The following is a 22,568-nucleotide window of genomic DNA, read 5'->3' as shown; positions in this document are numbered from 1 at the left end:
CCTGCTCTGCGGGAAGCCTGCTTCTCCCTCTCCCACTCCCCCTGCTTGTGTTCCCTCTCTCTCTGTGTCTCTCTCTGTCAAATAAATAAATAAAATCTTTAAAAAAAAAAAAGAATTAGTTCAAGCATTTGAGTTTATAAAATTATGGGTTATGATTTTACGATCTTCCATAGCAGTATCGATCACTTTCTGTGGGCTAGGCATCACACTAAGTAATTTTTATACGTTCTCATTGCGAATTAAATCATGAGATCAGAAATTTTTATCTCTATTTCGTAAGAGGGATTTCATGTGCACTGAACTCTTCAAGGTCTCCTAATATATGGTGAGGCTGATGGATTCCATTCCTTAAAAAAAAAAAAAAAAAGCCTTACCTAGCTGTAATTCACATATCACAGTTTAGCCATTTTTATTTATTCATGAGAGACAGAGAAAGAGGCAGAGGGAGAAGCAGGCTCCCAAGGAGCAGAGAGCCCGATGCGGGACTCGATCCCAGGACCCTGGGATCATGACCTGAGCCGAAGGCAGACGCTTAACCATCTGAGCCACCCAGGTGCCCCCCACAGTTTAGCCATTTAAAGTGTGTAAGTTATTTATTCTTGAAGTATGTACTCATTTGTTTTATCCAATGCTTAGGCCACCCAAGTGCCCCTAAAAAGCTCTATTTTTCTTATTATTTGGAAATAAAAGTTCTTTAGCTCTCAATAATTATTTACTCAGCCAGTAAGTTATAAAATGTATAGATTTGTTAATAACACGTGTCCTTGTTCTTTAGAGGGCTTCAGCAGCAGCCCTGAGTTGGCTTTTAGTTTAGAAAAATCTAGTAGTTGTCAAGTCTAAAGTTAGTGGAATAGCAGGAATTTCCCATCTTGTTTTTAGCCACTGCATATTCCAATAAACCCAACACAACAAAAGAACCATTAGCTCCACTGAATGTATCTTATTCCAGCTCCCTCCAAGGCAGTTCAGTAGTTAGTTTCACCTCAATGAATACTGACTACAGGAAAGAAAGAAACAAACAAAAAAGATTTTTTCAACCACATTTACTGGCTCACATAAATATTTGAAAACAAATCCATCTGTCTTCCCTTTCTGTATACTTGGCACAATTTATTATAGTTATTAAACAAATTACTGTAAATATCCATAAGGGGGAAATGAATTGTAAAATATGAGACGGAGGTCGATAAATAGCCAAGTTATGTCACCACTGAAAGGACTATTTTTTTCCCCTTAAGATTAAGCCACTGATTTGCAAGTTTTACTAAAATAAATTTCATCTATGAAAAAAAGGTTAATTTATAACTTGATCTCAAGTTTTGACAGTTGAATTTTTATATAAAAGCTGCAAAATTTCAACTGAAGAACAAATAAACATTCAGACATAAGTTTATTCCAACTTCAGCAAATAAAGAATGACTGTGTATCCATTTACGTTATTTCTCTGGTCCAGAATATACTTTCCATTTAAAATATTTGTGATCATTCTTCTGTATGTCATGGATAGCTCCTAGTGGGAATTAGTATATAGTCTGTTCTTGATGAAGACAACAATGGACAGATGTTGCCTGATCCCTGGATAATGCTGAATGTGACAAAACCAGCGAGACACATTAAGATATTTCTCCTTTTCTTGAACTGTCAGGTCAACCTAAATAGAGATTAAAAACACACACAACACAGACATTGCATAAGAACAATTATCAATACCATTTGTGTAGAAGATAAAAAACTCGGAGAAAAACTCCAGTTCTCAAAAGCCAATACATTTAGATAGGAGTAAAAAGTTTCAGCCACTTAGAAGAGCCATTTGTTTGATGATTTTATGTTCAGTTCAACACCAGACATGCTTTCTAGGGAAATCTCAAATTTTCAACAAATGCAAGAATTACATTAACCCAGCACCTGGAGATCCAAATGTTACAGGATTTGTGTCCCCTTAGTGCCCCGGTTCTTGGTCACGCTGCTTTGAAGAATGAAGAGTGGACCAGACGAAGAATGGTGGGCAGCAAAGTTTATTGAGCAAGAGTATAAAGTTCCCAGAGAGGGAGGCGGGCCCGAGTGGGTCGCCCTCAGAGTTTCTAAGTTTAGGGGTTTTTACTGAGCTCTTCTGCGGAACTTTCTTAAGCAATCAGGGTGTGCTGAGTTGTGCCCATCAGAGCTTTGGTCACATATCTATTAGGTTAGTGTCCACGTGTTGATGGTCTTTTTTTTGCTGACATCTGGGGGCTTAGGTCTTACCTGTCCCTTGCCTGTGATATTGACAAATGCTTTTGTGGTTAACTGTCTTATTTTAGGACATTTTGCAGAAGTCATTTCTGCAAAGGCTGCAAAGCAGAATGTCGGTGCGGTCCTAAGCTGCAAAACAGGATGTTAGCGCTGTTTTATCTTAGCTGTTCTGACTCCATACTTTCTTGTTGGGGACCCTGGCTCTGACCACCTAACTCCTAACAGAAAGAGTTTGTTTTTTACTTTTTGGAAAGGAAGATAGGAGAAAGGAAGAGAAGAGCTTCCAAAAGGCTAAGACACTGGTTCTCTCTACAATATTTTTTAGCAAATCTAAAAGCAAGGTTTATTAGGACCTAACATGCTTAACAAGGGAATACCATGTAAACCCGAATATATATATATACTTCCTTTCTCTCTATGTATATTACTTCCTTCCTCTTAAGCTCTGGGGAAAAACTGTACTCAAGAAGATGATGACCCACTTAATTACAAGTGATTATTGCCTAATACAAGAAGGAAGGGCTATTTCCAGTGGCATATGCCTCAGATGAACAGACCTTCTCAATTCGCTTTGCTACAAAGCTGAACTCTCTCTCCAGTGGAGGTAGCAGGCCACACAATTTCCTGTCAAGCTCAAGAATGCCCAGAGATTTGGTTAGAGAAAGACACAATGAAAACAGTTGGTGCCGATCATTTCACTGGGCTCCAATTCCAAAGTAGGTGACTCAGAGACTTTTCTCTGAGACAAATCTTGGACTGGAATGATTAAGAGCTGTCAGGTAAAGCGAGCGCCAGCGGGGCAGTAACTAACAGCTATGACCCATGTTTAAGAGTAGAGTAGGAAGCTCCTTTTCCTCTTCTTAAATCAACATTTATTCAACAGATACTACAAGTCTCTGTAAAACTGACTGGAATATTTACACAAGGGAAAAAAAAAACCCCTCCTGTGGTTCACATCCATTAGCAGTCTGCTTGTTGGAAGGCAGGTCTAGCGAAACAGATGTCCTGTGGCTGTTCAGAATTTGGCATATACTTGTGTCTACAGGCAAAGACTCTGCTACGTTACTGGGTCAACAACACTGAAGGTCAAATCACTCTAGTAGGCAAAATGTATTGCAGAATACAAAATAGTATTAATAAAATTAAAAGGTAGATATGTAGTATTTTCTCAATAAATGTTTAACTGAACTCATATTCCCATTTCATATTTACTATAAGGCAATTTATAAAGAAAAATTTATACAATCATCCTGCTTTCCTTTTTACCTTAGACATGAAGATACTATTTTATCAACAATGTATTAACATTGTCTTTGGTGGCCTCAGATGTCCAACTCTGTAGGCTCAGTTTACTTAAATTATTAGCAGTGAAAAAAAAAATTATTAGCAGTGAAAATCTCCTGCTTCTGCTACATAAAAAAATTTAAGTTTCAGGTTTAGGTCCTTACTTATAAGCTGCTACACAAATTATAAAAATATACTCATCTTGTTTAAGGCGGTGTAAGGTTGCATCTAGTTATCAGAAATACGTTACTGTAACTATTTCACCTACAATATCGTTAATAGAGATAGAAAATTAACACAGTAGTCAAGAAAACTGACCAAGAATGTCTTTTTTTAATATAAAAGTTACTTTTTATTAAAAGAGAATTCATGGCTTCACATATGAAGAATTATCTTATTCCTAACTATCTGGTCTGTACACAGGAGGCAAATAAACAACCACTACAGAATAAACTGAGTATCAGTTTATTCAAAAGGTAAAACACATTTTGTAAAAGAGCTGACACTTCATTCTTTTTCTAAATCTTTCCCATATGTGAACTTCACCAGCTCAACCACTAGTATACACAGCTACAAATCTAACAGGAAATCGGGGGTGAGTTTTCTTCATTCATACACACATACATATGTACATACATACATACATACATTCGAAATCAACTTCAGCAACCTCTCCCGATAGCTAAAGCGAACAAGTTTTACTCCGACTTGATTTCATGTCAGTTGCTGAAATACAGGATTCAAATCTGACCACCTTCTACAATTTACTTTTCACAACTCTTCCATTGAAAAGTCTCCACTCAGCCTCTTGGTGAAATGTTATTTTTCTGAATGAATTAAAACACACTGAGAAGAAAGCATTTCCAAACAATACAGTACTAATGCTTGTTTGATCTATGTGCAAGTTGTTCACTCAGACTCTGAAACACAAAGGGCAGTGTCTGTTTACTATTTACATTTCAGAGGAGTATTTGCTACTGCAGAAGGCTGGTTAATGCTGCTACTAGTATGGCCTATTATTTAAAATGGCAAAACAAGACACAACACACAGCAAAATCGATATTCTCCAACTTAAAAATTGCACATTGAGTCTCTAGTGTAAGGATTATGAATAGACTCAAGGCACAAAGGAACTTATTTTTTATTTTTTGTTTTTTTTGGGGGGTACAAAATACATTTTTTTAAGGTTTATTTATTTATTTTAGAGAGAGAGCAAGTGAGTGGGAGGGAGAGGAAGAAAGACAGACTCTCCAGCAGACTCCCCACTGAGCACGGAGCTGGATGCAGAGCTCGCTCCCACGACCCTAAGATCATGACCTGAGCCGAAAGCAAGAGTTGGATGCTTAACTAACTGAGCCACCCAGGAGCCCTGGTGCAAAATAATTTTTATTCCAAGAGCTTCTAAAGCTTCTTCTAACATTTCCAATTTATTCCAGTAATTTTTAACGAGATGACCTACTTCAGAGAATGTAAATCTGTTCATTTTCCCTCAGAAAATTTTGCCAGAAATACAAAAGAACCTTTCCAAAAGGTGCTGGTTACCACTGACCCTCCTTTTAGTTTAAATTTTGGAGCTTGTCCCATGAATCTGAGAAAATTATGACTGATCTCAATTTGTCAGCTCTGCTGTATTTTTGGTAGGCATTTTATTTCTGAATTTACTGTAAATAAACACAAAACAGGCCCCTCCCCCCCCAAAAAAAAACCTTAGAATTTTTTAGAACTTTTTAGATGGGACCCCCTAGGTCCTTTCACATACAACATTGGTCTTCCAGCATCCCTCTCTAGTCGGCTAGTTTCTTTTCCTTTCTTACAACAGGAAACACAATGCGACTTTCCAGTCACCACTTCCTGTTTCTTACTGGCCCACATGCCACTGTGTCTACAGCCATGATTCTTGGCTCTTTCTACCTAATCATCCCTTTTTATTTATATTGGCTCTCTATACCTAGTCTGAACCTTCAAAGCCAAAGAGATAATATTCTTAGCCACTAATTTCCCACGGAGACATGTGAGCACCACTTTAAGTGACCCATTCCAGATCGGGGTGAGAGGCTGGTTTGCTACCTTCGGGACATTCTTTATGGCTGGTGCTGCTGGACTGCACTGTAGCCGTTTCTTGTACTTTTCCTTTCTTTCCAAAAGAACGACATACCTCCACTGGTGCTCCTAACTTCAAAACAAATGTATTTTAGTTGATAACAATCTCATAGTCAAGCAGCTCATAATGCTACAAAGGATTTCAATAATCTTGAGTAACAGTGTGTTCACAGGGACTGCTATCTATGAGTGAAATCACTTTAAGAAAGCAAAGAATCACTGGTATGATAATAAACAGCCACGCTAACTGGCAGTTTCACAAAGGAAGAACAACGTAATATTCCTCAAAGGAATTAAGATAGACCAGATCTTAAAATTAGAGTAACTTAGCCACAACTAAAATTGGGCTCACAATGAAACAAAATACTGTGGGATTATCTGATGACTTGAAGGTTCCCTGACTGCTGTTTTGTACCCTGTGCTGATTACATATTAAGTATTTAATAATGGGAACAAATAAATGAAGGAATGCATGAGGGCAAAAATAAATATACTGCCAAAGCAAACAAGCACAAGAAACTGTCTGATGAACATGAGCAGGTAGCCAATCTGAGCTTTACAGCGATTCTGCCTGAATTTAATACTGAATAATCACCTTTTTCTCATCTGGATATATTTACACCTAACTCAAGAGGGATGATGTCATTTAACACCACTGTGCAATTCTATCACAGTAGAGGTTTGAGTTGGTGAGGAGTTCCTTGAGAAGGTGTTTATTTCTCTGATGTACTTTGCCTGCACATGGACCAGGGTGGGAGAGATGCTTTGGTTATGGACTCATTTCACGAACCCAAAGGGATGGTGAGCTGAATGATTTACATATCATTCTACTCACTTTTGTTTTGAAAAAGATAAGCATAATATCCTTCATCATAATATCCTAGTCACTACATGTAAAGAGGACATACATTTCAAAACAGGAAATATAAATGGGCACATATCATTAAATATTGTTAATGTAACCCGAGTTTTAACATGCTGAACTGAACAGAACACTTCTAACCTGCCTGAAAACCCAACGCCCTCCAGGACACCTGGATTCATAATTAAATAACTATGCAGCTTGTGCTATCACGATTTCGCTTTATTAGAATTATGACCTTGTTCACTCTGCTAGCCAAGAAATTCCAGACAAGCTCCCTCCTTCTGAGTATTTCCTTTCCCTACCACATGACCTGCATAAGCCAGGAGAGAGAAAAACGTAAATACACACTTGGTTTGCAAGAGTTAGACTTTATTACATGGGAGAAATGCTGTCCTTCTTAATGAGAGTCGCTGCCACAAGAAGACAGGCCTTCACTAGCCAAGTGATGGTCCGGACAGGCCTTCACTAGCCTGCTCACAGCATCACACATAGAATTAGAGATGACATTTCTCCTAATATTAAGCTTTAAAATTAAGTAATGCCACATTTAAATGTTTTAAAAATGTCTACAAGGGCGCCTGGGTGGCTCAGTTGGTTAAGCGACTGCCTTCAGCTCAGGTCATGATCCCGGAGTCCCTGGATCAAGTCCCGCATCGGGCTCCCTGCTCGGCGGGGAGTCTGCTTCTCCCTCTGACCCTCCCCCCCTCATGTGCTCTCTCTCTCATTCTCTCTCTCAAATAAATAAATAAAAAATCTTAAAAAAAAAAAAAATGTCTACAAGGGCGCTGTTGTTGTTAGATATAAATTGTTCTTATGCTCCTCCAGAAAGTAGCCATGCTCTTAACAGTGGACTCACTCTCAAGTCAAGTTATGGACACCTCCTAGCTGAAAGACTGTAGATTTGTCACTGGGATAAAGATAGGTAGATACCATAACAGCAAACTCTCTTTAGCTAGAGGCTTTTGTATTTTGAAATGAGGTATACCATGCCACGTCACCATTCTACATTCAAAAAGTTACTAAAATATTTTGAATCTAGAATGGAATAGATCAAATTATTTCAGCTCTACTTAAACTGTCTTCACATTCAAATAAGGTTTTAGAGTTAATCATATTGAAGCATAAAACTAAAGATTACACTATAAAGATATACAACCTAAAATAGGAAATACAAAGAGGAAGAGATTGCTAAGCATTGCTGATCTCAATAAGCATCTAGTTGTATGATGCATTGTGCTAAGAAGCTGGAAGGGGTACAAAGAGAAATAGGACATGATCCTCCTCAATCCCCTTATTTTGCTTAAAATTGAGTCTTATCTCTTCAAAATACAAGGAACATTTGTCCTAATTTATTCTTGTTGTACCAATAATTATTAATAGCCCTCCTTTCACTGTCAAAAGTGTTTTGGATGAGAAAACAGATGGTCATCCTACTCACATGCAAGATTTATATTCAAACTTATCACTAAGCTTTCTAAAACAACACAAATTCCCTTAAATAGCCAAAGGCATCCGAATCCTGCAGATATTTTTCTGACAATTTCATGATTCTACATTTTACTTTGTTCTACTTGCCTCTTTAACTTTTCTGTAATATTCTGACGAGAAATTAGCACTTTGCCTTATTCAATTCTTTTCATGTGAAACAGTCTTATCTCTTCTAAGAGATCAACAGTTGAAAACAGGGTTTTATATTTTTTATGTCTCTCAAGGATAGTATTATAGACACATATAATGAACTCAATATGTATAGTTGTAATAATAGAGACTAGTAGGCTGAGCGAAGGATCATACTAGGTGGTTACAGTGATGATGTTATAGAACTCAGCACAAAACTTTAGGGATTTTAGAGAAACAATGCTTAATAAGTCGAGTAAATCCACTGAGGAATTAGAGCTTGAGGGGGGATGAAGAAAAACTGTCATACATTATGGGTTTTTTTTTTTGGTCATACATTATGTTATTTGACGGTGTATGAAGGGTGTCCCCATACACTGCGACGCTTGCAGCAGAAGGCGAAGTTCGTCTCGGCCCCTCCAAAACCCAGGCTGTGTCTTTGCACAAAGCACCTGGTGTTCCAAGCCCTAGCTTCCTTCTCTATGATAGGAGGATAATACCATCTCCTTCCAAGTTATGAGGTACAAAGAGAAAATATACATAAAACTGAAAAATCTAGAGGAATCCGTTATGTTATTCAATGTTTATGGAGGGGAATGCAGACTATTTGCATGTGGGAGGAATTACGTGAGACGGTAGTGTTACAAATATGAGTTGCTGCAGTCTCTGGCTCAAACAGTTTACGATTTAAAAGAGAAATTTTCCAAGAAGAGTTACAGTAGAAAGTGAAACAAACCGAAGCTGAGGGAGGCTGTGAGGCACAGAGAACAGAGGAAAGGGCTCTTCAGTATGCTTCAGGAGCCTGAGAGGGCTTCACCAGGAGGTCAGTGCTGCAGCTGAGTGACACTTGCTGAAATGTGAACCAGTTTGGGAGGGAGAAAAGGGCTGGGCCCAGGGAGCCAAAGAGAAGAGCAGTACGAGGACCTTGAGCAGAGGGAGCACAGGAGGAGAGACCAGGGAGTATGCTAAGGCTGAGAGAGGGGAGTGTGGGGCGAACAAGGATGATGAGGCTGGCAGGGGAGGCAGGGTCAACATGAAGAAGGGGCTCCCAGCCCAGGCAGTGAGGAACTACTTATTTTGAGAAAGACACATTCATGAGAAAAATCGCTCCAGTGGCCATGAAGATGGACGGTATGAGATGAAACTGGTGGCAGGAGGCCATTTTGATAGCCCTGACAGAAGATAATGAATTCTGGAACTAGGGCAATGTCACCCAGGATCACAGGAAGACACATGCGAGAGGCATCCAAGAGGTGGAAACAATAGTACCTGATTAATTGGATGCATGAGGCGCGGAATACTGAAAAATCTATGGGTTATTTTTTTCCACAGGGGAAAAGCTGGGTGATCTCAAAGAAGATATCTGACCTCTCTGTGCCTCTCTTACTTTATCTGTAAAATGTGGATGATAATAATAATACTTACCTTACAGGGCTGTTTTAAGGATTAAATGAGTTAACATTTATGAAGCATGGAGAACATAGTGAGTGCCATTTAACTGTAAATAAATTTAAGATGGGATACAATTTAAAGAGACTGACCAGGGGGCACTTGGGTGGCTCGGCTTGGTTGATTGGGCATCTGACTCTTGATTTCACTTCAGGTCTTGATCTCAGGGTCCTGGGATCGAGCCCCGAGTTGGGCTCCACACTCAGCGGGGAGTCTGCTTGAGGATGCTCTCTCTCCCTCCACCTCTGCCCCTCCCCCAACTCACACTTCTCTCTCATAAATTCTCTATAAATAAATTTAAAAAAAATAAAGAGACTGACCAGATAAAGGGGAAAATTGCACATATGGGAAAGAAAGGATATAAAATTTGGGACAAGATCCAGAAACAGGGCAGGAGGGTGAGTTCAAGTAAGAGGGCAGTGAAAGGAGACAAGACGGTTAAGGATAAGCATCCAGTGGGCTGAAAGATGAAGGCATTCAAATGAACAGTCTCCAATTTCTAGCTGAGAGAGGGAGGATGACTCCATGATAATGACTAAGATAAAGGGGGAGGGAAAGGATGGGGTTAAGGAAAGTGCTAAAAGTCTGGAAGTATGCCTGGCAGGAATGAAAGAGCTGATCCATAGGAGAGCCTGGCTGAAAATGGATAGTATAAATTTATAGTGGTACCAATCTGTAGCTTTGGGATTTCTCCAACAGAGCTCAGCTTGGATATGGGATTGAAGGCATTTATGAGAACTGACCAAGGATATGGGATTTACAGACAAAGGTGGTGAATGTGCAGTGGAGCAAAGAAGCTGCAGATACTAAGAAGAGTATCGGAAGTTACACAAAAGGGGATCTAGGTTGGATAGGGAAAAAGTAAATAGGTTTGGAAATGGGAAGGAATCCAACTGCTTCAGACAATGATGGGATTAGTGAGTTAAGAGATTACAAGCTAAGGATTAGAGGTTTCATAGAATATGGAGTATGCAATTAAGATGTTAGAAGGAGAGTGGGATGCTGATGACAGGGGCCAGGTGATGATGACGATCAAGCTCAAAGGGTGGCAAGAGAAGTAGGTGCGAACAAGAGTAGAAACAACAACAGGAAGCAAACAGGTCAAGGAACAGGAAGCTACTATATTTGATGGAAATGTGGAAGGAATATGTGCATACGGTACCCTGTATAAAAATAATTCATTTTCATTTGAGAAGGTGAAAATGCAAATTTGATTTAAATTCAAGACAAATAAAAAAATCATTCTGAACATTACAGAGAAAAAAGCTAACAACTATTCAAATACTCACTATAAAGCGATGAAGTCCATAGTACAATAGGATATCTGCTAAGGTAAAGTTATATCCTGTAAGGTAGACTTTATCTTCAAGATATGAATTAAGATCCTAAAAAATAAAAATGAAAAAAATAAAAATTTCATTTAAAAAACAGTAATAATTGGGGTCCCGGGGTGGCTCAGCCAGTTAAGCATCCAGCTCTTGATTTCAGCTCAGGTCATGATCTCAGTGTTGTGAGACTGAGCCCCATATCGGCTTCACGCTCAGCTCGGAGTCTCCTTGGGATTCTCCCTCTTCCTCTGTCCCTCCGCCAACTCACGCACGGGTGTGTGCACTCTATCAAATAAATAACATCTTTGAAAAAAAAAAACAAACAGTAATAATAAAGTTAACTACCATATCATTGGACTTTAAACATTTAGACTATTAAAAAACAAAACAATGACTTTTAATTTGATAAATTTAATCTGACATTAATAGATTCAGATTCATTCAAAGAACAGATCATATACTAATCACCTCATTTTAAAAATAAGGTAAATGTGGGACGCCTGGGTGGCTCAGTCGGTTAAGCGTCTGCCTTCAGCGCAGGTCATGATCCCAGGGTCCTGGGATCGAGTCCCGCATCGGGCTCCCTGCTCCGCGGGGAGCCTGCTTCTCCCTCTGCCTCTGTCTCTCTCTCTATCTCTCATGAATAAATAAAGAAAATCTTTAAAAAAAAAAAAAAAAGGTAAATGTTATTAGTCTTATTTTATTTTAAAGAAATAAGAAAACATTAAAAAATGCTATTCAGAATGTCATCTATGACCATTTGAAAGACACCAATTTTGGGGGGGGGTGGAGATCATTTTATAAATTATGTTCATGTTAGATTTAATTTTTCCATTAAAATATAAAAAGCTCTTCAATAATTTCTCTTAAGAGGATTATAATTTATTGGTTTGCTGTATTTTTATATACGTATATTCAAAAATTTTTAATTGTAATACAATCATGTTTCCATCTTAGCCACTTTTAAGTGTATAATTCAGTAAATATCAGGGATATTCACACTGTTGTTTAATCAGTCTTCAGAACTTTTTCACACTTCAAGACTGAAACTCTATCCTGTTAAACAACACCCCATTTCCCCCTCAACCCGGACCCTGGCAACGACCATTCTTTCCATTTCTATGAATTGACAACTTTAGACACAACACGTAAATGGAAGCATAGGGCATTTGTCTTTTTGTGACTAGCTTATACCTAGCATAACAACCTCAAGGTTCAGCCATGTTGTTAACATGAGTCAGAATTTTCTTCCCTTTTGGGGCTAAATAATATTCCATTGTTTATATATACCACATTCTGTTTATCTGGTCATCTGCCAATGGGCCCCTCTTGACTATTATCAATATTGCTATGGATGTGGGTGTACACATATCTCTTTAAAGCCTACTTTGAATTATTTTGGGTATACATCCATAAGTGGAATTATTGGATATACGGCAATTCTATTTTGATCTTTTGAGGAATCAGCATATTGTTTTTCATAGCAACTGTACCATTTTACATTTTTTTTTTTTTTAAGATTATTTATTTGAGAGAGCGAGAATGAGAGAGAGTACATGAGAGGGGGGAGGGTCAGAGGAAGAAGCAGGCTCCTTGCTGAGCAGGGAGCCCGATGCGGGACTCGATCCCGGGACTCCGGGATCATGACCTGAGCCGAAGGCAGTCGCTTAACCAACTGAGCCACCCAGGCGCCCCCATTTTACAGTTTTAACTGGCTTCTTAGTTTTTTTGTTGCTGAGTTATAGGAGTTCTTTTTTTTTTTTTTTTAAGATTTTATTTATTTATTTGACAGAGAGAGACACAGCGAGAGAGGGAACACCAGTAGGGGGAGGGGGAGAGGGAGAAGCAGGCTCCCCTCAGAGCAGGGAGCCCGATGCGGGACTCGATCCCAGGACTCTGGGATCATGACCTGAGCTGAAGGCAGTCGCTTAACCAACTGAGCCACCCAGGCGCCCAGAGATATAGGAGTTCTTTATGTATTTTGGATATTAACTCTTTATCAGTTACATGATTTGCAAGTATTTTTCTCCCATTCCATGGGTTGCCTTTTCACTCTGTTGACTGTGTCCAGTGATGCAAAGAAGTTTAAAATTTTGATGTAGTCCAATTTATCCATTTTTACTTTTGTTGCCTGTGTTTTTGGTGTCATATACAAGAAATCCCTGCAAAATCAAATAACATGATATTTTTTCCCCTAGGTTTTCTTCTAAGAGTTTTATAGTTTTAGGTTTTACAATGAGGACTTCAATCCATTTTGAGTTAATTTGTATATATTGTGTAAGGTAACATTCCAACTTCAATTTCATTCTTTTATAACTGGAGATCTAGTTTTTCCAATACCTGCAGAGACTCCAGTTTTTTTTTTTTTTTTTTTTAAGATTTATTAATTTATTTGAGAGAGAGAGAGAATGCACACGTGGGTGTGTGGGGAGGGGCAGAGGGAGAGAATCTTCAAGGAGACACCGTGCTGAGCACGCAGCCCCATGCAGGGCTCCATCTCAACAACTCATGATTCATGACCTGAGCCAAACCAAGAGTCTGACACTTAACCGACTGAGCCACCCCTAAAACTCCAGTTTCAGACACCATTTAAACCCACAGAAAGTTCTTTGCCATTTGTTCTCCAGACACAATCATCAATTTTCAAAAGGCAATGTTAAATTAAATATGTACACAAAAGAATTCATTTAAAATCTTTAACAACAACAAAATATGAGTAAGCACTGAGCTCCCTAAATGGTGAATAAGCACTTTTGAAGGAAAAAAAGAATTAAAGTACATGTTAAAAAATGAAATAAAAATCTTAAGAGATCCTAATCTAAATTAGAAGTAAAGTCTGACAGAACAGCATGAATGAATCAATTACCTCCCTGAGAAAAGAAAAAAATGTAGATAAAAGAAAGATTGTATGAATACTCTGGGTTCCTCTCAAAATTAACATGTAATTTCACAGCACAGGAATTCATGCTGCATTTATTACATTACATTCAAATCAAATGAGACAAAAGATACATATAACCTTTAGACAAAGGTTTATAAATCAGTTACATGGATTATTATCAGATATTCTCACAGGCTTCTCTAAGGACTCGTTTTAGAACACTGCTCAGTGGTCAACAGCATATATTCCAGAAAAATTCCTTAAACTGTAGAGAACATTTTGTTTTCTCAAATCACATCCCAAATGCCTGGCCCATGGTATTTCTGTAGATAGTAAATATCTGCTGAACTGAATTTAATGTCTTTGAGTCTGCCCACGTCTTCATCTAAAGACAGTAATTTTCAAAATGCTATATAAGCATGGAACTGCTAGGGGTGCTACAGATGAAGGCATAAAGGAATATGGACAAAAATGAGACAAATGCAGGAAAATCAAAATAAAATTTGGGTACAGAGGGTGAAATAGACTGGTATATAAGGAGCTACCACTTAAATTCTAGAGTGATCTGTGAATGGAGATGGTTTCTCTCCAGTGTCTTCAAATGAAACACCCTGGATAAAGCTTAAGAATAAAATATATATTCAATTTAATTTTAAGAAGCATTTTTTAAAAAGGCCTGAAACAATAATTTAACACTGGTTTGTACAGTGTATATATTCTTAAAATAGAATCCATGTGTAAGTTTTTGTTATAGAGACTCTCAAGGTTGTTGTCTTTAAAATGTCTTTATAATTAGTATTTTTCTGATTAGTGATAGAATTCAAATTTTCCCTGCCATATCACAGAATCTCACATATTCAGAATATTCACAGAATTAATATTCAGTGTCCATTTCCTTTGTTTTAAACAAGTCTTTCCCATGGCCAAAGTTATTATCAAATATTTCCCCCTATAGAGTTCTGAGGCTTTTTTCCCTATTAGTATTAAACTTTTTAATAACATTGAAAAAGCAGTATAATAAACAGTTATATATTCTCCATCTAGATTCAGCAAATGTTAGTGTTTTGTAATGCCTGCCATTTTGAAATTATGTATTACATTATGAGCCATTTAAACTTAGAATAGTGGTTTTAGCCCGAAATGGAACTTTAAAGAGTAAGAAGTAAAAATAAGTAATAAAAGATAAATAGCAGTATTAAAAAGAATGCATACAAGGAAATTTTTAAAATGATTTAAATCCTGATACACCTCTATGAAGCAATACTAACAGGTTATCAGAAAGATAGTATAAAGAAATATTCTGTGGACATGAAAGGTATTCACAACACCCTGTCAGTGAACAAAAATGCAAGTCACAGTGGCCAATAGCTGCCCACTTTTAAAACAAAACACACACACGTCTATACGGAAAGGAAAAGCATGGAAAGAACATGAAGGGAGTTCAATAAATATTTGATGACCAAACATAAGTGCTATTAGCACTTCTCTCTTGGTGGGACTACTAATGCTTGAAATTTTTTTTCCTTAACTTATATTTCCTAAACTTCTATAATAAATATTTACTGCCTTTAAGATAAAAACAACCAAAAGCAAAGCAAAACAGAAAACAACACTTCCTCATCTATGCTTATATGGCCAAAAATCACACTGCCGTCCATTATACATACATTTGTCTCCCCCACTGGTCTGAGCTCTGTACAGGCAGGGACTGTGTCTATTGGGTCACTGGACCACTGGCCCTTAGAACTGCATCAGACACATCAGTGCAGGTACAGGTACAGGTAAGGAAACTGGCAGAGCAAGGATGACAACCAAATCACCTGTCCCCCTGTACACTTCAAAAATGGTAATATCGCCAGATTCTCCTGACTGCAATTTCAAATAATATTTACATATCCCAGATACAACATTTTGGTGGAATTACTTCTATGTTCTTAATACCCAATCTCTGAATACAACTTTGAACTTATAAACCCAATTCAGTGAAATCCTGTTCATATCTTTCAGAATGAAGTACTATATTACTATCCTTTCTTCTGGAAAATTGTAAGAGATAGTTATATTTATATTTTATTTGCCTGAAATCCCACATTCACGTAGAGGAAAGACATGCTTGCTTCCCTCTAGAAAGGCTGATGAGCATGGCAGAGGCCAGTGGGAGGGGTCAGTATGGATATTAAGCATTAATAGTTGATCAGGATAGACCTATAAAGGAACAAAGCCTGAAATTTATTTTTTATCAGTTCTCTTTATGATATCTATCAAAAATACAGTTTAAAAAACCATTTCCCCAGAATGATCACTGAAAAGCTTTCAGTTCTATGAGACCTTCTTGCACAACTCATACTACCAATTTATATGACACTGGGAATAAAATCAGAAAACAGTAGGGATTCCTGCAGTGATACGTGGTTGCCTAGATGATCTCTAGGTTCCTTTAAATTCTAAGCCACTATAAAAACTTTTTTTGATCTGCTTTATTTTTATGTAAATAAATAACAAAAAGTATCATTTGGAATATTTTTTACTGCTGGTGACTCTGGAGCCATATTCAGCTTATACCTTATACTGATAGAGTCTTTTATTCTGATTTTGCTTCTTTGGAAAGAAAATACAGATCTTAAAGCAATAAGTCTCAAGGAAAAAAATGTGAGTTTTTTCAGATCAATCTAACAGTTTTTTTCAGTAGCTCAGAATCAGATTCTGATTCCCTTCTTGCCTTCGAGAAAGTACTTTACTGCTGAGTGCAGAAACTAAGTATTAAGACATCCCGTTTAAAAAAAAAAAAAAAATCATACAAATAATTGTTGACTGGTGAGTGTTAGGAAGAAAAAGCATATAGAACAAGGACCCACATGTGTTAAGGGAAAGGTGGTCAAGAACATTTCTCGTGAAGGGGCATCTGAGCTGAGATCTGAAGGGGGAGTGCAGGCAGAGTCTGTTTCCAGCACAGGTAATAACAGGTAAAAATTACCCTGAGGCAGAAGGAAACAAGAAGGCCAATGGCTTTGGCTAGTGAATCTCAGAGGAGAGAGCTTCCTGCTACTAACAGTTCATGCATTTTAGCCTCTAAAGAGAAGTCACAATACCTTCAACAGAGTGCGGATATCGTCTTTATTGGAGTGTCCATCTACTCGAGTTACTCTGTATTCCAACCACTGCTGAACGATTGCTTTTTCTTCTGCAGTGCTCCCAAGCAAATATTCTTTGTTGGCCTGCTTGACAAGATGAGCTGCTATAGTAGTCAGTCCTGTTAGACTTGGACCATTGTTTGTTTGAAGAACTGGAATCTTAAAAAGAAAAAAAAGTTCTTCTGAAAAATTTAAAAAAACAAATACCAACATGACCTTAAGTTCTAAGGAGTTGCTAAATCCCTCATTGTTTTCTCAAACGCCCTAGGATTCTACTCTAAGATACTAAATTACATTCAAATGAAAATCAGGAAAATAGTAGTTAAGATGTTATTTACAATTTGAGAACAGATGCTTGAAATGACACAGTAGTAACATTGCAAAAGTCAATGTTTCTACATAATTCATAACTGTGCATATACTAGAAGAAAAAATGGAAATCCTAATAATACTGCAGTAGTCTGGATCAAGTTTACCAATACCCTATGTTAGCAAGATGAACATACTTAAATAAACCTGACTTCTGTAACAACAAAAGGATATAATTACAGTAACACTGACTTAATTCTGATGTAGTTAGAACCACCAAATGAGATATGGGTTGGTTTTAGTGATATGTGATCTAATATAATTATATCTCGTTAACTAGGTATGGACTGTGACAGTGACTTGGTTGCCATGAATTGCATATCCACCAATTTTTTAGAGTGAAGTCACTGTTGGCCAATATTTCATGTTTAAAAAACATTCCAAAATATAACTGGGGCCACTGATAATAGTCTGGGCTTCAGGTAATCATCTGAAAAATAATCCTGTTTTTGTTTCCCTTATTAGAACAGCAATACTGGGGCGCCTGGGTGGCTCAGTCGATTAAGCGTCTGCCTTCAGCTCAGGTCATGATCTCAGGGTCCTGGGATGGAGCTCCACATCGGGCTCCCTGCTCAGCCAGGGAGCCTGCTTCTTACTCTCCCTCTGCTGCTCTACCTGCTTGTGCTCTGTCAAATAAATAAATAAAATCTTAAAAAAAACCCACAAAAAACAGCAATACCAAGGTTCAGATTATTAGAAATTGACAATTAATTTAAATGTTCTTGATGCACAACCAAGCAAAGCACTATGAGAAATTTAAAAGAAAATGGAAGGTATCATCTGATGAGGAGACTGACCAATTACAAATGACACAGAATCTAAATGACCCAAACAAACAAAAAAAGAGTATTTTCGTGGGAAGACAGCTGCTTTTTGCAGTCACTAAATATCTTGTACTTGTAAAGTGATTTACACTTCGCAGGACACTTTCATACTCACATCTAGGTCAACAGGACTCTGTGAAGTATACAGACAGATTAACATTTTACAGATACAGATTCAAAGATTACTTCCTACAAGTCAAAGGAAGTAACGAAGGGTACTCTCTGGTTTTCCACTTCTCATTCACCACTTAGCTCCTTGAATTTTCCTTTTGCCTTCACACTCAAATGAAGCCTCTACCTCTAAGATCACCAATAGTGTCCTTTTAAAAAATGCACTGAAAGAAAACACTAAGGAACCCTCTGGGGGTGCTGGTTCTACTGTTTTATTCCTTGCTGGCTGGTTCCTTGTGTGGTTACCTACCTGTGTTCACTTTGTGGAAACTCGCTGGGATTTATTTGCTTTTCTGAAGGTATGTTATACTTAAAAAACAAAACAAAATAAAAACAGAAAAAGAACTTGCCATCAATGAGCATGTGGGGGGAAATGACATTTAATTCTAAAGAGAATTATTTGTAAAAATAAATTATCCATAATCCTACATTGCTAAGTCAAAAACTTCCCAGTTACCTTCTCATTACATCTTCTAAGTTGGTAAGTAATTTCATCATCATCTTACAAAGAACCAAGGTCACTCGCTTTGTCATGGCAGAATCAGGGTTTGGATAAAGTTAAGATTGCCTCGAAAGTCCCTTCTCTTTCCTTCATACAACCTAAAGTACACAAATCTTATGTAGTTGCAATCTTGGGAAACATACTTTTTCCACATTCATTTTAGGATGGCATGGTCTTCTAAGTAATCAACGTCAATGGCTAATAAGTAATATTATAATATGCTGATGTACCATAATTTAACAAACCATTCTCCGAAAGCTGGATCTCTGGATTGTTTTCAAATTTTTTTCTTTTATTTCCTTAAATAATCTCTATACCCAACATGGGGCTCGAGCTTATGACCCCGACAGATCAAGAGTCGCATCCCCTACCAACTGAACCAGCCAGGCGACCATGGATTGTTTTCAATTACAGTCTCCCCTTATCTGTGGGGAATATGTTCCAATACCTCCAATGGATGTCTGAAACCACGCATAGTACCAAACCCTACATATACTATGTTTTTCCTATACATAAATACCTATGATAAAGTTGAAGTTATAAATTAGGCACAGTAGTCCAAGATTAACAGCAAGAACTAATAATAAAGTAGAACAATTATATCAATATACTGTAATAAAAGTTATGTGAATGTGGTCGGTCCCTCTCCAAATATCCTATTCTACTGTACTCACCCTTCTTCTTGTGATGATGCAAGATTTCAAAATGCCCATATAATCAGATGAAGTGAGGTGAATGATGTAGGCGTTGTGACATAGTGCTAGGCTACAGCTGACCTTCTGACACTATGCCAGAAGGAGGATCATCTGTTTCTGGATATGGCTAACCATGGGTAACTGAAACGGCAGATATCGAAACTATGGATGGGGAGGAGGTACACAGACGGGTGACTACTGTATAATTGGTGATGTTGCAGAGAAGGCCTTATTGCTTGATGTGGAGAACAAAGGCAAAAGAAAAAAATTAAATTTCCTTACAACTTAACAGCCCAATGACAAGTCAAGACAGGTAGAGTGACATTCCTCTAGGAACTCAACTGCCTCCATCGATGTTAATACTTTGCTAAAGGCAAAAGGCAACCTTAGCTTAACATTAGCCTGACCTCCAGGATCCTGTAAGTCTCCTTTAATGTTTAAAAATCCCCTTCGAAACCTCCTTTATCTCTACCCCCAAGATATATGTTAGCACTCATACTCCAAGCATATGGCCCACTGATATAGGTCTGAAGGGTCTCATGACTAAGGTTTTACTAGACAGTAATAAATGATCTTTTCCTAACAACAGCTAGCCCCTTAAGGTCCTGGAAACCTTGCTTCCAAATACCTTAGAGACTTACGCTATCCTTAACCCTCTGCCAACTTGAAAGTATATAATCAGTCACTCCTCACAATCCCAGTGCAGCTCTTTCTGCCCCCAGGTCCAGTCCCTGTGCTTTAATAAAACCACTCTTTTTGCACCAAAGATGCTTCAAGAATTCTTTCTTGACCATTTACTCCCAAACCCCAATATTTTCACATCATTGCTGGCTTACTGCTATCAGTTGTCTCCCTGCCTCACCAAAAAAAAAAAAAGACCGAATTTTTTCATTTATTCCCATCCCTTTCCCCAAACATATAAATAGAAACTTTCAATAGCTGCCCTCTGCTAAGACCAAAAAAAAAAAAGCTTTAATTAAAGTAAGAAACCACACTATGAACTCCAGAGCCCTCACAACTGCCCTCAAACTATAATTTTGGGCTTCCTTTGCATTGTAGCACTTTTCATATTGGTCTACTTCTTGCCCCAAACTTCCCAATCTTTCATAATTTTGGCCTTACACACTTCAAACACCAGGTTTTCTGTGAAGTTTACAAATCCATTCTCACAGTCAAAATTAACTTTCTCGTCCACATTCCTCAACAATGTCTCCTCCGTTTAGCATATACTCTGTCTTGCCTTAAATTAATTGTCCATGACTGTTTCTTATACTAGGTAAGCTTCCTGAAGGCAAGACTCATGTCTTGGCAATGTTCTCTAAAAAAACAGAAACCAAACGAGGAAGCAGTGGGTGAAGGGAAGGAATTAGCATGTGGCCAGAGGAAAAAGCAAAAGCAGGAGGCTTTGTCTCCAGTCAGTGGGCTCATCTTGGACAAGCCCCAAGACCTTTCTATGCTTCAGCTGAACTTAAGTGTAAGAACTACACTAGGACAGGGCGCCTGGGTGGCTCAGATGGTTAAGCGTCTGCCTTCGGCTCAGGTCATGATCCCAGGTTCCTGGGATCGAGTCCCACATGGGGCTCCCGGCTCAGCGGGGAGCCTGCTTCTCCCTCTGACCCTCTCCCCTCTCATGCTGTTTCTCTCTCGCTTGCTCTCTAAAAAATAAATAAAATCTTTAAAAAAAAAAAAAAAAAAGAACTACACTAGGACTGCTTTTAACATAAACCAAACAAAAAACAGAAAAGTAAGAACAAAAAATAAACGTCACATGGAAAAAATCTCAAGGAGGCAAAAAAAAAAATGTTATCTATCCAAAGTAGTCTCCCTACAATTATTCTCCTTTCCTAATGCATTCCCCATCGACGTCAACGGTATTTACGAAACACAAACGTTCTTCACCGCCCTGAGAAATCGGAGTCCTTATATCTTACCAATTTCATACTGTATTAATCTTCCCCTTCATTCTCTTCACGTCATACACTGAACTTGAACAACTCAGAAGAACCTTCCTTGAATCTTCCAGATTGGACCAAGACCACTTATGTGCTCTCTCAGCCATCTCGGCTTCAATACAGCACTTTTCACTTATTGTAATTAAAATAGCAACAATATTTGCCCACCTTGTTAAAACCAAGCTTCCTAGGGAGGAAGGAGGGTGTCCTTCTCAACCACCCCTGCATTCCCCAGTCCCAGCACAGTGCTACTTGGCACCCCGTTAGTTCTCTGGAGTAGCTGCGTGACACTGAATGAAAGGTAGTGTTATAGTCAGTGCTGTCACTGTACGCAAATACGGGGCCTCCAGATTGGTCTAAGGGCTCTTTGAGAGCTCTCCTCGCTTTCCCAGAACAGGATGACAATTTCCCAGGAGAAAAGGTCAGGGCAAGCCCGAACGGGGCAGACTGCCCTCCACCCTCCAGCAGCCAAGGCCGCGGGAGACCGAGAGACGCCAGGCAGCCCGCCCTGCGGCGCAGACACGTGGGGGAGGAGAACAGCCGCATCCTCCGCCTCTGCCGGCTAGCCCATCTTACCTGGGCTCAGCAGGGCCCGCTCCTGTCCACCTCTTCCCCTCCACGCAGCCCCGCTTCTCACCTGGCGCTCGCCCTGAGCGCTGTATTTGTTCCCTTTACTCAGCCCCAGGGATTTCTCCAGCAGCGTCAGCTCTGCGGCCGCCGCCATCTTCCGGCAGGCGCTCCTGGCAGGGGAGGGACTAGGACAGCAAGGATCTCCTGCATTGGCTGGGAGGGAAGGCCCGCTCCCACAAACGTCACCAGCTATTGGCTGAACGCAGGGGGCGTGGAAAACGCGCCTGAGCGCAGGAGGCGAGGCCAAGGTAAGGGGCGGGGCGGAAAGGTGGGTGTAAGACAGGTGGGGAGGTGGTGGCAAACAGCTCTGTGAGTCTTGGAGCTCCTGAGGGTTTATTGGCATAACGGGCTTTGGTGTTGCAGTCGACGGAGTCAGCCAACTCCTAGACAGCAGGCTGTTGTCCTGGCTGCCAGAGTTAACTGGTTAGCTGATTTGGCATGCTAAGAGATTTTTTTATGCATAATTGGAATCGAGATTTACCTTAGCTTGGCTTGGGAATTTGCGAATTTGAACAATCAAATTGAATAGCAAAGAGTTCAC

The 22,568-nt window shown here is 38.9% G+C and overlaps 1 protein-coding gene across 2 annotated transcripts; it reads right to left on the bottom strand.

The window, feature by feature from the left end:
• Positions 1 to 1,238: 1,238 nt before the first annotated feature.
• Positions 1,239 to 22,194, bottom strand: EEF1E1 (eukaryotic translation elongation factor 1 epsilon 1). Of its 2 annotated transcripts, XM_045866396.3 has the most exons (4): positions 22,035 to 22,194; positions 16,843 to 17,043; positions 10,834 to 10,929; positions 1,239 to 1,651 (listed from the first exon to the last, which is right to left on the bottom strand). In XM_045866396.3, exons 1-4 carry the CDS (start codon positions 22,119 to 22,121, stop codon positions 1,511 to 1,513), a joined length of 525 nt encoding a protein of 174 aa, XP_045722352.1. In that variant the 5' UTR covers positions 22,122 to 22,194; the 3' UTR covers positions 1,239 to 1,510. The 2 variants fall into 2 exon arrangements, with proteins under 2 accessions (XP_045722352.1, XP_064453254.1); XM_064597184.1 differs by lacking the exon at positions 10,834 to 10,929.
• Positions 22,195 to 22,568: the final 374 nt, after the last annotated feature.

The sequence above is a fragment of the Mirounga angustirostris genome, unplaced genomic scaffold, assembly GCF_029215605.1.
Source record: "Mirounga angustirostris isolate CCGP_5_RB_7025 unplaced genomic scaffold, mMirAng1.0.hap1 SCAF_8, whole genome shotgun sequence".
Classification (NCBI taxonomy): Eukaryota; Metazoa; Chordata; class Mammalia; order Carnivora; family Phocidae; genus Mirounga; species Mirounga angustirostris.
Note: the sequence above shows the minus strand (reverse complement) of the source record. Positions and strands in the feature narration are given on the sequence as shown.

Bases quoted from the DNA above. Each gene is read 5' to 3' on its own strand.
- EEF1E1 (XM_045866396.3), bottom strand. From the start codon at position 22,121: ATGGCGGCGGCCGCAGAGCTGACGCTGCTGGAGAAATCCCTGGGGCTG. The intron at 17,044-22,034 runs GTGAGAAGCGGG...TTTCTTTTTAAG, and splicing joins GCGCTCAGGGCGAGCGCCAG to ATTCCAGTTCTTCAAACAAA. The intron at 1,652-10,833 runs GTGAGTATTTGA...ATCTCTATTTAG, and splicing joins ATGGACTTCATCGCTTTATA to GTTGACCTGACAGTTCAAGA.